This window comes from Cyprinodon variegatus, unplaced genomic scaffold (genome assembly GCF_000732505.1).
Source record: "Cyprinodon variegatus isolate N-32 unplaced genomic scaffold, C_variegatus-1.0 Scaffold156, whole genome shotgun sequence".
NCBI classification, from domain to species: domain Eukaryota; kingdom Metazoa; phylum Chordata; class Actinopteri; order Cyprinodontiformes; family Cyprinodontidae; genus Cyprinodon; species Cyprinodon variegatus.
Window position 1 is genome coordinate 787,984 of NW_015150609.1, and position 16,141 is coordinate 804,124.

A 16,141-nucleotide genomic window follows, 5' to 3' on the forward strand; every position below is an offset into this window, starting at 1 on the left:
ATCCATCCATCCATCCATCCATCCATCCGTGCATCCATCCGTGCATCCATCAATGCTCCTCTTGTTATCACATTCTTAACTTGTAATTTTTCCTTCATGATATCTGCAGTAAATTTGTACTGTTAAGGTGTAATCAAATATTAACAACCCATTGTTTCTGACACAAGCACTTTTGATTTAGTTTTAACTTTGTGCTCACAGGAGATGCTACCTAGATATTTCACAATAAACCCTTGTTACTATGCAGTCATTGAGGGATTAATGTACAAGTATGTCTTGATGCCTGAGTTTCATATTCTCCTTTTGCTGTTCCTCAAACAGACATGATGAAGGATCGCTGAAGTCTGAATACAACAAGAGACTTTTAAAAGACTCTTTTGTCCCTGTTCTGCTGTCAGTGTTCTATCCCACCTGTTAGTCTTGAGAATACAAATTCAGATTATATAAAATGTAACTAGATCACGATTAAACAACAAAGAACCAATATTTTCAGTTTCTGCAGGCAAATAAAGGAGAAAAAAAAACTAGATTTGTAACTGACAAGTCACTGAGGATGTTTTTTTTTTTTCTACTACATGAGAGCACCGTTCGTATTCCCAGTTTAAATCAAGGAGTGGGAATATGCTGCTAAAGGACCCCACCCTGCTGTCAGACTCGGCATAGAATAAAAGAGCAGACCTTCTTCTGGGAATACGCTGTGCTACATCATCTGCTAGCAGGGTCAAAACCAGGCCAGCAGGAGCCAGCGTGCAACGTTGTGAGCCTGTGAATGTGTCACTGCCATGTTTTCTGCTGGCACTGTCAGCTTGGCCCGAACAGCAGACAGTCGAGTGGAAATTCACCACATGGAACAGACTGCTTTAAATCACATCCAGGATTTCAGTTATTCTGTAATTGCTTAGAACGGTTTTTCTTTTTCTATCTATTTTCTTATGTGAATGTATGCAAATACGAGCGCATCAGTAATCAATGTGTATATATTGATCATTCAATGTGGCAGGAATAATTAATTCCATAGGTTAGATGTTAAACACATAGAATATAGAAGAACACGTTATTGTTGGAGATTAACGATGCTAACATTTTTTTCTTTTATTTTGGGAAACAAACAAAAAAATCTTTTTTTTCTTGGATTAAACCTGCCTACAGTAATAATCTGGGTCTCTTTTGTCAAATCCTACAATTCCCCAGATTCCTTATTTCAGATAATAAGGAGGAACATCGAAATACATAGATTAGGAGAGGAAATAGAAATGGATCTCAAAGGGAAAAAAGAGTTTCTCATTACCAGCCAGTGTAACGTGATAAAGTGGAGCCTTTGGAGCTACTTTTACCTCCAGGAAATGCAGGAACATTGATTAACACTGAGTATACCTATATGAAGAAATATGAGTAGAGATTATGCACTAATGAATGTGAAAAGTCTATATGTTTATGATATTTATTAACTGTAAATCACATATTAAAGCAGAATTCATACGAGAATGGCCTTGAAAAAGGCTCAGCGTTCTAACCTTGAGTTTTCCCACTTTTAGTTTGATTAGAGCTAGCCTGGGTGATTTATCCAGTTAATGAATTATTCTAATTTTCTGTTCATGAAGATTTATCTGGATTTTTTCCCATCCAATGCAGTTCTTGGGCTTCCAAAGCCTCGAGTTACATCAGTTCATCACTTTTTTATTTGACATGTCTACTCATAATTGATGGACTACCTCACTGTGTGATACTGTTAGCGGCAAACATTTAGTGTGTTATATTTTCATTTTTTGCTTGAGTTTCGTTGCCCTTTAAGTAAAGGTCACCTCCCAGGTGAGATAACTGAAATAAAAGCTAGTTTTGGAAGGTAATGCATGTTATCTTTCATGTTTTATGAGCTTTAAAGGACAAAAAAAAAAGTGATTAATCCAATTTGGTAAGAAAAAATGTAAGCTTTTATATTGCCCTGCAAAAATTAGAGCTTAAAACTTTTTTGTATTTTCATCTCCAGAACAACTCAACACAGAGAAAAAATATCTATTTCACATTTTAATTTACAAATAAAAAAAGTAAGCTTCAAAGTTGTGTTTTATGTTTTTCTGACCCCTCTTATCAACCCCAAAAAAGAACATGAAATGCATGAAATTTACTTGAGTAATCATACTTTCCAGTCTTTTTTTTTTTCTCGGATTATCATGGGTTCTTTACACCCAGTGAATGGTTCTTGGTGGAGGGGGCGGGGGGCACAACCTTTAACCACTGGGAACTGGAATGATTATATTGGATTCAGGAGTAAGTGTGGTACCTAAGGATTTGGCAAAAAGCAACAACAGTAGCTGCAACTGAGGAGACACAAGTATCCGAGTCAATGGATGAAGGCTTTACTGGATAACCTAGTAATTCAGTTCAATTCAATTTATTTATATAGCGCCAATTCACAACACGTGTCATCTCAAGGCAATTTACAGTTCATCAGATCATACGGTCAAATTGATTCTATCTAAGGAAAACCAGTTGATTGCATCGACTCGTTGAATCAAAGGCAATCCCTCACACTAAGCATGCTTGTAGTGACAGTGGAGAGGAAAAACTCCCTTCTAACAGGAAGAAACTTCCAGCAGAACCAGGCTCAGTGTGAGCGGCCATCTGCAGAGGTCGAGGTTCAAGGAGACAGAAGCAGACATAGAAAAAGAAGTAAAAGGCGGCCCCGCCCAGGAAACACACAGCCAGGCAGATGTGCTCAGAGCCAGCAGCTATGTTAGAGGATGAAGAGAGCACATCCAGCCAGTCACAGTCAGGGAAGAGTAAGACATGACTTTCCACCCAAATGGTTCAGGCCGGAAGAGCATAAATCAAACAAGTTGCCAATAAGTTCATAGTAAATGTGGAGGAGCTACAGGTTATGTTTGAAGATCCATTGACAGGATAACTTAACTGTAGACTCCCCACATCTGGCCACTTAGTAAAGAATGGTACCAAGACAGCTGCTGTTAGAAAAGGCTGTAAGAAGTCATATTTAATGGAGGAAAATCTATAAAAACTAAAGAGAAAAAAAAAGGGCCTCTCTAATAGTGCAAAGCTAGTTTAGATCAATCTCATCAGACTGGCACACTAAACTTAACAAATTTTTCCTTCCATCCTACAACAATGTGTTGTTTTTTTATATTCAAGAAACCCAAACTTTCTTAATTTATATAACCTAAGATTTAACAAAAAAAAATACTTTTCCTAAAAAGTGAAACCAGTAACTATACTCTTGCTACCTGAGTCATCTCTTTGTTAAATAGTTTTTACTATTTTCAAAAGGCTGTTGTCATTTTTAGAACCAGCGTCAGGCTTCACTGTTTGCATACCTGTGGGAGCAGTCTCCCTTTATTTCCTGCATAACCCAGTCCACCTCTAGCACACTCTCATCCAGGATGTCGGTGTGTTGTTTTTTGGTGGACAACGGTCCTCTGGGTGTGGTAATTGGAAGTGGCAAATGGTACGAAAACATCACTTTCCCTTCACGCCCGTCCCTTAGCAGCAGGCAGCTGACCTCTGTGAGCAGCACCAGAAGAGCTGGAGCTTTTTATTATCCCTGTTATCACCAGCCGCCCCTCGCCCAACCGAACCTCCTACTTTCCATGAGCTAAAAGTAGAACAGGAAGTAGGATCGCAGTGGGATACGGTACCCCCTTGCATGCAAGCGCAGTGCAACAGCAGCTTCTAGGTAGCTCCAACCCAGGGAGGTCGCTTCATTGGTGGGAATCTGATTAGTGAGACTGTTTGTTTGTTACAGAATCTACAAAGAGGGAGGTACAGCTGCTCTCACTCCTGCAAACATCCTGTTTGACCTTTTCAGGGCTTTTCAACGTCGTTCAGCTCCACTCATTTTATATGTGAATTGTTGCTGCTATATGTACTCACACATCCACAGTTACCCAGTGCTTTCTGGGAAATCAATTACTTTATTCCAGGCTTGTTCTGTTCCCCTCAGAAAGGTTGAATTGTATTTGTGCACCTCCAAGGTAATAAGATACAAAGGCTGGAGGCTGTGCAGAGAGAGCTCGTTTCCAGTGATGGGCATTGGGGGTTAACGGCTCTGGAGATGTGAAGCTCCTCTAGATTTTGTTTTTTTTCTTTTTTTGATGTGCTTGAAAGGTAAGCCCAAAGAGCCTCATTCCTGTTCTCTGAGACAGCGTGTCCATCAGGCGACCTGTTTGATGCATATTTGAAACCTTGGGAGGGGAGAATTATGTTGCATCTTAATTTGCATGCAGTCTGTGCAAGCAGATGTTGCAGCAGGGTGTGAAGAGAACAAGGCAGTCGTGCCCAAATGAACTCACCAGTGGCTCTAGGATTGGAGGGGGGTACACATGTTTGATGGTGAAAGGATGATGTATGTTCACACAAAGGATGATTAATTATTGATGTGTCTGGCCCCTTTCAATTAGAGCCATCGCGTCCAAACGGGTGTTTGTTTTGTCCGTGTTGGGATATGTGGAGCCTCTGGGGTTTTTTTCCCTCTCTGAGCAAAGCCATGTCACTAAAGTGAAATATTTGCATTTTATGTTTCACTGAAAGCACTGAAACATAATTCTTCTTTTTTTTGCAGCAGAATTGGTACCAATGTGTTTTACTAAGCACAGACAACCATGTTTTTAGCACACTAAGTCCGCCACTGACTGGCTCTTCGCACACAGGCTAAAACAAAAGAACTTAAATATGTGTGACCTCCAATGTCAATACTGGAACCACCAAAAGTATTAGAGCCTATTCTCATATAAGCCAATTATCAGAGAGAATATTTATCTTAACCAAATGTAGAACATTCCCCATCCTCAGAAAGTTGGATCTGGAAAAGAAATAAAAGTTGCATAAATGTCAAATTGAATAAAGTGTCCTATTTAAGAGGAATTTGCTGCAAGGCAGTAAAAGCAGAAATGGGAACACGAAGTGGCCTGTGGGGTTTAGTTGTTTAATAAACAATTTTATGAGAATAAAATCACATCGGGCGACTGAGGCATTCAGAACTAAACCACATGGCACACAGGATCCTCATAACTCTATCAGATGGGTCCCCTCGTGCTACATTTGGTCTCTGGGGCCATGCGACAAATAAAAACATCTGATCCACTCCAGGACGTTCAAAAAACATTTGGGGTCTGCCTTCATCTTATAGTATTACGGTCTACATACTACGTTTTGTTATTCCTCAGTGTGTAGTAGTACTACTTTTTTCAGACTAGTTGTATGTGGCTAAAAACACAAATTTGATCCTTTTTACCTTTTCCTTTGTGAGGATAATTATCATTGATGATGTGTGAGTTTATTACACCTTAATATTATTTGTTGCATGTCAGAACTGATGTTTTCCCCAGTAGTCCGGCTATGTACAGTTATAATCTTCATTTTGTACGTGGCAAAGATTTGATTAGTTCATTCTTGTCCCCTTCAGTCCGTCCGTCCCGAACTCTTCCACCAAAAGTTAAATGGAAACTCTACTAATAGTCAGTATGGAAGTACTGGATCATAAAAATCTGCAGGAATTATACCTTTTTGTCTCTCCCCAGAAATTATTTTAGAAATGTCTGAGGCGCCCAGACAATGCGGTCTGATATTCTGGTCGAGTCAGTGTGACACAGGATTTATTTTTTATTTCCCTTGCTGGATTATGTCAGCGAGTCAGCCTACCTTGTCACTTTAAGCTTTTCTGAGACTTGAGTCGCTTTTATCTTGACTGTTGGTGATTATCACAACAAAAGAGAATGTGTGCAGCTACTGATATGCCTCCACCCTTCAGCAATCTGATACCGAGTCTCTGTCAGTTCCCCTTTTGCCACTGATAAGATTTCTGAATAAGGCCTTAGTTAGTCCTATACAAAGAGAACTTTAGTTGATGATTATAACTTTCCTTATCGGTGGGTGTATCACATCTTCGTTTTTCGTGTTACTTTGTTGATCATGAAGCGAACGTTTAGCCTAAAAATGATTTTTGTCGCAGCAAAGAAAAGATGCAGGGAAAAAAAAATACCCCGTCTTGCTTTTTCTTGGCGTCCCTCATTTTGCTCCTCACCTCTGGTTTCGCCTTTGCTCGACGCATTTTTCTTCTCTTTCCGACTTGGTTTTGTTTGTCTGCGCATTAAGCAGCTGCTTTCATGTCAATAGCTGTCAGACTTCCCCATCTCTTCTCTCCTTTCTTTACAGAGTGGAGATAAACAAGACGGCTGAGAAAGAATGAAATAAGACAAGCATAGTTGTGTGCAGTTTCCATAATAAACTAACAATTATCTCCCACACATTCCTGTGATGAAGAAAAACCCAAGTGCTTAGTTCCTGTTTCTGATTCATTTACATTTGGATAAAAAAAAAAATAATAAAATCTTTCTAAGCTGATTCTTCTTGTCTCGCAGAAATCCAGGATTTCCCTGTAATTGCTTGCGAGCTCAGACAAGCACCATTAGCCTTGTCATTATGGAACTATCAGATGTTTGCACTGAATATGACAAAGCCTGACACTTTCATATGATTTATTTAGCTTTTTATTCCGTTCCTGAATGTTCCAGTGGAAATCCAACCAGCTAATGTAGACAGAGAGAGGCGAATGTGACGGCAGGCTGACAGTTTTAATTGACCGTCTTCTTTGTGTTGGCTCTTCCAGCACTCTGCGAGGACCGGGCCTTTTGAAAGTGTAACGCACTTTCTTTCGCTCTGTTCAGTCCTCTTTTCTCCGGAGGATAAAGTACTGACGCAGTAATGGACCATTAGCATTGTGCTACATCTGTCTCCGACACCATCTTCATTACCGTACCACATTTAGACAAGTGAATCAGTCCTGAGAAGAAACCCATTTAGCAAGAGCATGGCACAGCCTGCTGAATCGTCTGGGAACGACTTTCTGTAGATACAGTTCTGGATCAGGCTCTTATCAGAAAATGTTCTTCAGTTTTATGGTTTTGATCATGATAAAAGGGATCTGGTCTTTACCAGGTTTCAAAATTGTTTTAATTATATTAAAAAACAACATTCCCGGACATTTTATAGCTTTTGAAATGATGCACACCTGTCTTAATGAACTGTTGCTTAATTGCTGTGCAGCCATGTTTCATGCCAACAACAAAAAGCATTATAAAAACAAAATTTCATATACATGTTTATTTTTTGTACATAAATCTTGACCTTCTGAGGCTTTGTGAAGGTAAATCTGTGTTTTGCATGGTCCAATATGGTGTCACAAACCAGAAAAAATAATGTATCAGTTTAATAATGGAGAAGCTCCTAGTCAGCTATATATTTTTTAATATATAAAAACTATTTCTGTTCTGAAAATTTGTGTTTATTTAAGAGCAACTGTGCAAATTTCACAAACATCTTGAAAAAGTACACTATATTGTTATTTTCCATGTGAAACCCAGATTGATCATGCTTTGTTGCCTTTTCTAAAAAGTTCTTTAAATCAGTTCTACCTGTCTTTATCCATGCTGGGTCAGATCCTGACACTTGAAAAAGGAGTCAGGGAAAGCAGGATAAAGCATTAGCCTCGCTGCATGCAGTTAGCCAAGTCTTGTAGCTAAACCAGGTCCTGGAAAAGGACGTTTCTTGCACCATTTCTCTCTCTCTAATGCTTCTCTTACTTCAGCGACTCGACCTGTCAATCACCCACAAAACTTAATTGCTGTGGCAGGAGGTGATGAGCAAATATACTTCCTGTCAGCTAGACCTCTCTTATACTTATTGTAGAGGAGCTACTGCGCATGTACAACCTTTAACGAGCGTCTAAGGGCAAAAATTTTTGCACCCTTCGGCAGAAATATGTCACCAATCCGACGAAATATGGAATGATGCTTTACTTGTCATTAAAGATTACTTGCACATCTAAAAAATAAATATCAATATATATATATATATATATATATATATATATATATATATATATATATATATATATATATATATATATAAATATAATGTCTTAATTAGGGTCATCGGGTGGGTGTGTGGTGCCCTAGCGCCCCCTTTTGACCAGCTGCCTCTGAATTTGTCTTTTGGAATACTGTGGTATACAGAGTAGGTCACAATCAACACACTGCGATATGCTGAGGTCCTGTGGCTGTTAGGCCCAAATCATCATCCTTCCACCAACATGTTTGAAAGCTGGCCTACATTTCTTTATAATTTATATGGTTGATCTTCTGTGTGCAAAAATAAAGGTCTGGTCGTTGGGTACAGACGAAGGTATTAGCATCAGAATTAGCATTAGCTGAGATGCTGATGACCAATATTTAACCTGTTAATCTCAAACTAGTTTAATAATTAATGCAAAACTATGGTTCCTGTCAAAATGTAATAAATATTTATATTTTCTAGTTTAAACAATGCATGCATACTTTCAGTACTTAATTAAAAGTACTTTTTTTTTTTTCATTTTACCATGATTGCATATGTGTGTTATAAATGTATCCTCTCCTGATAGAAGTGCTTAATCTAAGCCAGATTCCTTGAGTGACTATTTTATCTGTGGATGAGTAGATGAGATATCCTTACCAGAAGTTAAAAACTACAGACTCTAATTGGAACTTTTTCCTTAAAGTTTTAGGTTTTATTTTTGGTTTTACTTTCATTGAATATCAAAACAAATATGCTTCTGTGCACATCTTTGTCCCAACTGTTATATGTACTTCAGATTTAGTATTCAGATCCAGAGTAACCTTCCTCATTAAGCCTTAATGCCTATAATTCATTACCTCTGGCACAGAGACTAATGACACCATTAATCAGCTATGAACAGAGCTCAGTAACAGCAGCGGGAGGCAGACACCTCCTTACTGTAACAATCCCAGGCGTGCATGTACAAGACAGATTGTGGGAAGGACACTGAAAAACAGCACTGCGTGTCAATTACCATCAAGTGACGAGGTGTAGGAATATGGAAGCTGCTTGGAGGGATTGCCTGTTTCAGAGTTCCCTTCAGCCATCTTGTCTGATCTCACATTGATTTGAATGTTTTTTTTCTCTGAGGTTTGTTATACAGTATTTGCTTAAAGGAGGGCGATTTTAGCTTAACTATGTTAATTTTTCTGTGATGAGAAACTTCATAGGAACTCTTTTTCAACGCGATGCCAACAGCCACCAAGGGGCCCTCAAGGTTCACATGGGGTGCCCTCAGGGTCTTGTGAAAACAGAAAAACTTACAACAAAATTTACAAAGAATACAAGATTTATTTTATTCTGTTCCAAAGTTTAAAAAGCAATCCACTGAACTTTTTTTCCAAGTTTGAAGATGTTTTGCTTCCCATCCAGGAAGCTTTTTCAATTCAAAATGTCAGAAATAGCGTTGAGTTTCAGGCTTTATAGACCCTCACCCCCTGTATGGGGGACACCCCAACCCACTTATAAAGGACCAGAACATCTCGCCTGTTCATCCAAGCCAACAATTCCCAATAATGACCCCTCTTTCAGAGACATAAATGGGTATTGGGGCATTGCAGGCTAACAAATAACCCAAACGACCCCTATTCCTAAAGGGGCGGAGCCATTCATCAGGTTAAATTTGCCTGTTTTCTAAGCCAAAACAAGGCTTTGTTCTTGGTCCACTCTATAAAACCTCAAACACAACCCTATTTCTGATGTTTCGAATTGAAAAAGCTTCCTGGATGGGAAGCGAAACGTCTTCAAACATTGATACAAAGTCCAGTGGAATGTTTTTTAACTTTTTCGGAATGACTATGACCTGGATGACTGAAATCTTCCCCAGCATATTTTATTCTGTTGCTCTTTTTTTAATGATTTATCAAGCATTTCTTCATATTAATCATATAGAGCATTTAGGCATTTATAGATTTTAAAATGACAATACCTAAAAGGAGGTTAGAAATTAAAAGAAACAATAAAAAATCAGTTTTATTATGTGTGACATTTAGGCGAACCCTGATCCCTCCAGGTCAGAGGTCAGTATTTGTATCCATGAAGTAGCCCTCCTAAAAAGGTTGGTGACCCCTGCTTTAGACTTTAAGCTAAAAAAAAATGTTTTTGTTTTTATATTTCTTTTTATCTTTCTTCTGCATAGAAATCTATCTAGTATGTCAAAAAAAACATCCCAATGATGTAAATAGGCTTGTGACTGCAATGTGGAAAAGAAGTGACAGACTTCCAAGACTAAGAATATTTTAGCAAAGGCACTTAATGTGTTCATTACCAGCCCTCTCTTCCATTCTTAATTTATTTATTAGCAGAAGCACAGCTCATACAGTAGCTGTCAAGGACTTAGCAGGATTAGCATACTCTGACTGTCTTCATTGTAAACGTCATCTGCATCTCAAACTCTCCACCAGCCTTTTTTTCCGAACCCCACAGTGTTCAGAGAAACCTTGCCTGCAGCTCGTTTATGCTGCTTGAATTTTTGAAGCCACATCCGCCGTTTGCACTTAAAATTCTCTTTATCCTTCCACCTTCCGATTCTTTTATGATTGCATTCAAATATATACTGCATTTTAAAAGTAGTTGGTGATAAAGGTTGAAGTTTTTCTCAGAAGTCGCCCAGCGCTCCATGAAGTTCACCTTCGTTTCTCCCCCATCAGCTCCTCTCCTGTGTTGGCGGCCTTTTCTGTGACTTCTTCCTTCAATCAGCAAATACCAGCTGCATTTCTGGCTGTAATATTTTTTCCAAATAAAGGAAGTGCTTTCCTGTCACCAAACACAGGCTGTGAGATTTTGTTTATGCCATGAGCGCAGTTCGGGTCAGGTCGCTTTGTACTATTGTAGGAGAGTGTGCGTGTGTGTGTATAAAGCTGTCTAGTTGAAGATAATTACTTAGCATCTGGTCATTTACGCCGCAGTCACAAAGTATTAGGCTGAAAATGTGTTTTGCATTGTCGTTGGCTGAATGCCAGCAAACAGGATTTGAAATGAAACAGTGGCTCTGAGGCTGGAGTGCTGACTTAGAACTCTTAGGTTGTTAACTGCTGTCATCATTCCCTGCCATGCTGGCTGAAGGGTGCTGCAGTCTTATACCTTAAAGGCTGTTTTAAACGACAGAGGACATGTGGATTTGAGTTTTTTTGGGGGGAATTTTTCAGACATTCTTGATAGACTGAGATGTAGGAAAATATGGTGCAGAATGTCTTTTCTTCTGTTTAAACATGGGCTAGCTGCTCCTGTTTGGCCTGAACCGTGCAGTTGAACCTTAGTACCTAGCAGTTAGAGCATTACGCTTGGGTCCCAGAGGTTCTGAGTTCAAGCCCCACTCATTCCCACAGTCAGTCACTCTGTGTCTCTGACAAAGACCCTTAACCCTATAATGCTCCCCAGGCGCCACACAATGGCAGCCCACTGTTCCCCAAGGGGATGGGTTGAATGCAGAGTTCATTTCGTTGCTTTGTTCTTCTGACAGTGTGTTGACAATAAAGTTGAATTTTATTATTTTGCTTATATTCCACCTGCTGCTTTTTAAGCATTTATTATTGTCATTAGGCAAAACTAAAACAGCAGAGCGACTAGAGCTCCAAGTATACTCATGGTGAAACTACAACAATGAACAGTTCTAGGGAATTATATATTAGGACATACACAAAAAACTCTTAAATTTTGCCTTAAGTTGGACATCATTTATTGTCAAATAAACAGAACTAAAATGGAAAATATGTGTTTATAAAAGTAAAGGCATGTGCTGCTACTCATGTTCACTTGATTGATCATAAAGCGTGACCACCTAAGGGTCTATAATGAAGTGGTGGTTGCTTTCTAGTAATGAGTAATGAGGTGGTAATGCCTGTGTAGGTACCAGATCCGCTTGGGTGGTCAGATGCAGTGACGTTGCCCTATATGTATCGCTGAACATTGACACATGACCTAAAACGTTGTGGTTGTCCAGACAACAATAATAACATAATGTAGAGTCAGTTTGCAGAGTTGGGACCATCTGTAACATTAGCGTGTCTAATAGCCGATGAAGTTTGAAGTATGATCAGTTTGTTACCTGATGGATAACAAAACTGAAAAAATCTTTTATGGTGAACAAAGTAAACAACGTAACTTCAAGACCATGATATAAAGGGCTAGCGCTGTGGCTAGCTGTGCTCAGTAGTTAACAGGTTAGCCTGTTTTATCCAGGTCAGTTAGCCATATTAAGCTATACTACTTATAACTTCATGTCAACAACAGGATTAGATTCCCAACAAATCAACCCTGGAGCTTCATCTTAAACTTAGTAATGGTTGGGGTTTGTGATCTCACATCAGCTTTTAAGCATGGTAATGGAGGGGTGGTGATTTGGGCTTATGTTGCACCTTTGTTGGCAAAGGCTCTACTGCCTTTTTAACAATGAAATTCTCCACATGGAGCGCAAAAATAAAGTGTCAAAACACGCGCAGCAGGAACTCAATCCCTCACTTATTGTTTGCTGGGTTTTTTTCTTTAGTTTTAATGTTCAGAAATCATGCATGAAGGAAAAGCTCTCATATTGGTTCAATCACAGAGGCAGCAAGCTCGGAGAAATTGAAAAGTAAACAAATAGTGAAAGCCAAATTAGCGGGTTGTCAGCATGATGCGACAAATAAATGCGCCAGCGGCCTCTTTGCATCTTGGCACCATTTTCAGCAGTAATAATACAGCTTTAACACCACGCTGGCTGCTTTCTGATTCTTTATTCCAGCTCTGCCCTCCGGTTGATTTCCCTGACCTCCAAACAAATGGAAATGTCATACAGACTGACGTTTTTCTCTAAAGGGTCTTGTTTCGCACACTTGCCAAGCAAATGGAAAGCAGATCTTGCAGAGTATGACCACAGTTTGTTCTTCCAAAAAAAGGAAGAAGAAAAAAACGTATAAAATTACAAACATTTCTGTGGCTTTGGCTGTGGAACGTGACGGTACCTCATCTGTTTTTTCAGATTGCACAATGGGGACGTTAGGTTGAGATCTAGAATGGAGAATTTACATGACGCTTTAGTTCAGAGGAAAGTCTACTATCTGAGAGAATGTGTTGAAAAACATGCAAACCAATCATTTCAGCACACAAATGATTGGCTTAGAACATGTTTCTCCCTAAATTTAATGCACTCTGACGTGTTTTGCTCCTGTTACCCTTGCACTAGAGAGCTGTGTGTGGATTTGCATGTTTAGTCTCCCTTGTATCGTGCTTTTGTCAGCTCTGTGAGTGCAGTAGAACTGTTTTATTTCTGTGGTTCCTTGTCATGCCAAGAGTCCTTTTCGTTACGTTGTTATTTTGTTTTTTCTGTTTTTGTTTCCTTCCTTCCTTCCTTTCTTTCTTTCGTGTCATTGTCATTTTCCATTCCAACTCCTCTCCTCCTTCAACCTGTCCATTTGGATGCAATATTTCTGTCCATCTTCCCTCTGACCTTCTCCCCCTCCCGACCCTGAAGACGTAGCCCTGCCCGCCTTCCCTCCCCCTTCACTGACTCCTAACACTACTGACCATGTAACAGCAGGCTCTGGAGGCATAGCCGCCCCAGCGGGGCCCACCCCCTCTGCGCCGCGAGACGTCGTGGCCTCCCTGGTCTCCACCCGCTTCATCAAGCTGACCTGGCGCCAGCCGGCGGAGCCGCACGGAGATGAGCTGACCTACTCTGTGTTCTACAGTCAGGAGGGCAACAGCAGGTACAACAGTGACTAATGCTATGCAGCCATAAGAGCAGGCTTTTAATGAGAGGCATTTTGAATAATAATGGGATTAAAGTACAGGTGGATTTTAGTAACATTTTTTTCAGTGCCTCCAATTCAGGAAAATAAACTTCTTTAGATTAATTGCCCAGATTGTCAGACTGAAATAGTTTATTTTCTAATTATCTGGATTATTATGGCTTACAGCTAATGAAAAAATAAGCTTCTCAGAAACTCCTACTACATAAGATCAAGTATTAGGTATCAAGCTTAACAACACACCTCAGGCAACTTGGATTCTGTCCCTCTCCTCTTCTCCTCAAATCCGTGAGATTACATCTGTGTGATAATCCCCGTTTCCCATAGACCTTTTTTTTCACACAATGTTGCATTGATATGCTCTGATACAGCACTCTGTAAACAGCACGCCTCTTTAACTGTTTCCTTTTGTGGAGGGTGTCAGCGACTTTCTGCTGGAAATCTGTACAGTCATCGTTTTCTCTTTTTTTAGATGGATGTGTCAGCTATTAGTGGTTTTATTTATGTTTTTTTACATCAATCTTTATAATAATGCTCTTTTGCTCCTGTATTCAAAGTAGGATATAAGATGATTGAGGAGATGTGTCAAACCAGGAATGTTGAAGCTAGTTTTCAAGTAAAACAACATAAATAAATGCTAATGACAGTAAGTTTTAGATTTTCTTTATATAATAAAATGATCTTTACTATCTCCATCTCGGTTGAAAAGATCAACATGGGTCTTGTGTAGATCAGAGGTTTGTAACTTCCAGTTCCGGACCCACATGTGGCTATTTGGACCCTATAGAGTGGCTCTCAATAGTGGCTAAAAAGGATATAAAGAAAAAACGACTGCAGTATGATAACAAATACCAGTCTTATTGAAATGAATTCTCACGAAAGAATTATGTTTTTTATTTATTATGATGATTTTACATTAAATAATATCCTATAAAAGAAAATCCTTTTTTCATCTGAAGAATTATGTTATATTTTCCCTCATTTTAAAGCAATAGAAGAGGATGATTTTTTTTTCTGGGTGGACCATCTAAATAAGTGGTCCTAATTGTCAATCATTCTGGTAATATGTTTACGTAAGGTCCTATGTGCTCGTCCCCACGAGTTAACTTACTGGTGGCGAGTCTGACATAGTAGAAAATTTGCAAATCTTCTTTTGGAAAGTAAGCTTGTATGAGCGATGCAAACAGCAACTTTTAAACTAAGCATACATGAGGAGAAAAGGGCTCATGCATGCTTTTGCTCTCTTTTATAAGGCGTTCCTTCTATGGAACGCCTACAACAGGGTTGCTTTTAAAGTGGAGACGGCATGTCTTTACAAAAAGTCCTCCACTATACCTTTAAGAGCTAAAAATGCACATAAATTTGTGTTTGATTAAAATGAAAACATATTTCCTATGGCAGATGTTTAACAGAAATAATAGGTTGTGTTTTATTTAAAAATCCTGTAGTCCTGCAGACCCCTGGTTTAGACCAGACTCATCTCAGTTCCAATTGTTTTATAATTTTTTGTTGTTGGCAAGGAAATTAAGGCAATAACCTTTTTTTTTTTTTACTTTTTTCTTATAGAAGATTTCTTGATTCATTAAGATCTATTTCATTAATATGATCTCTTAAGTTTCCAATTTTGAAGGGTAGCAAAAGATGCAGTGTTGCCTCGGGTTACTATATTGAGGCGAACACAGATGCCTGAATCTTTTTGCCTCAAACATTTATGTTGTTGTTATAGAACAACATCATTATTAAAAGTTTAATCAATTTCATCTCAAAGATGAAAAAATTTATTAAATAAACGTTTTTAGTTGGGTTTTTTTTGTTAATTTCATAAAAATCTCAGTAATTTTTTCTCCTTCCACATCAGGGAGCGAGTGGTGAACACTAGCCGACCAGGAGAGATGCAAGTCACCATCCAGAATCTGATGCCAGACACTAAATATCGCTTCAGGGTGGTGCCACACAACAGCAACGGGCAGGGCGAGAGCTCAGCAGCGCTCAAAGTGGCCACCCAAGCTGAAGGTAACAGACACACACTGCAGCGTTAATTCATATGTGCTCAGTAAACAGTGTGTGCAAACATGAAGGCAAACTGCTGGCACTTTGTTGGAAACTTCCTCACACTGACACTCTGAGGTAAACAGGATGCCCTCAAAAATGTGCAAATAAATGTAGGCATGTAAATATTTACTCATATACAGCATAAGGTGGCTCCTGACAGACACCCCCTCACCCTCCACTTTCACATTCATACAGTGGAGGCTGGAAGGGACTCCGTGGCGTGGCAGACCACCCAACAGAAAACCTGCTGTGAGCTAGTTCCTATTTACTCCTCAACATTTCCGAAAAACTTACTGTGTGTTTTGGTTTTAGACAAACATACCTGAGTCAGGCTTCCTTTACACTCTGGAAAAGTTAATCATTTTTATGCATTTGAGCAGTCCAGGTGAGAGTAAAAAGATTTTAGTTTCCTTCCTTCCTTCCTTCCTTCCTTCCTTCCTTCCTTCCTTCCTTCCTTCCTTCCTTCCTTCCTTCCT

General features: G+C 39.2%; 1 protein-coding gene across 15 annotated transcripts in view; it reads left to right on the forward strand.

Moving 5' to 3' along the window:
• Positions 1-16,141, forward strand: part of neo1 (neogenin 1) — a 230,847-nt gene that overhangs the window by 165,344 nt on the left and 49,362 nt on the right. For 11 of the 15 annotated variants that reach the window (XM_015377565.1, XM_015377567.1, XM_015377554.1 and 8 more), the window contains exons 8-9: positions 13,337-13,571; positions 15,472-15,626. In XM_015377565.1, the coding sequence (XP_015233051.1) occupies positions 13,337-13,571; positions 15,472-15,626 (390 nt within the window). The remainder of the gene's footprint in view (positions 1-13,336; positions 13,572-15,471; positions 15,627-16,141) is intronic. The other 4 variants (XM_015377559.1, XM_015377563.1, XM_015377568.1 and 1 more) reach the window with 2 other exon arrangements.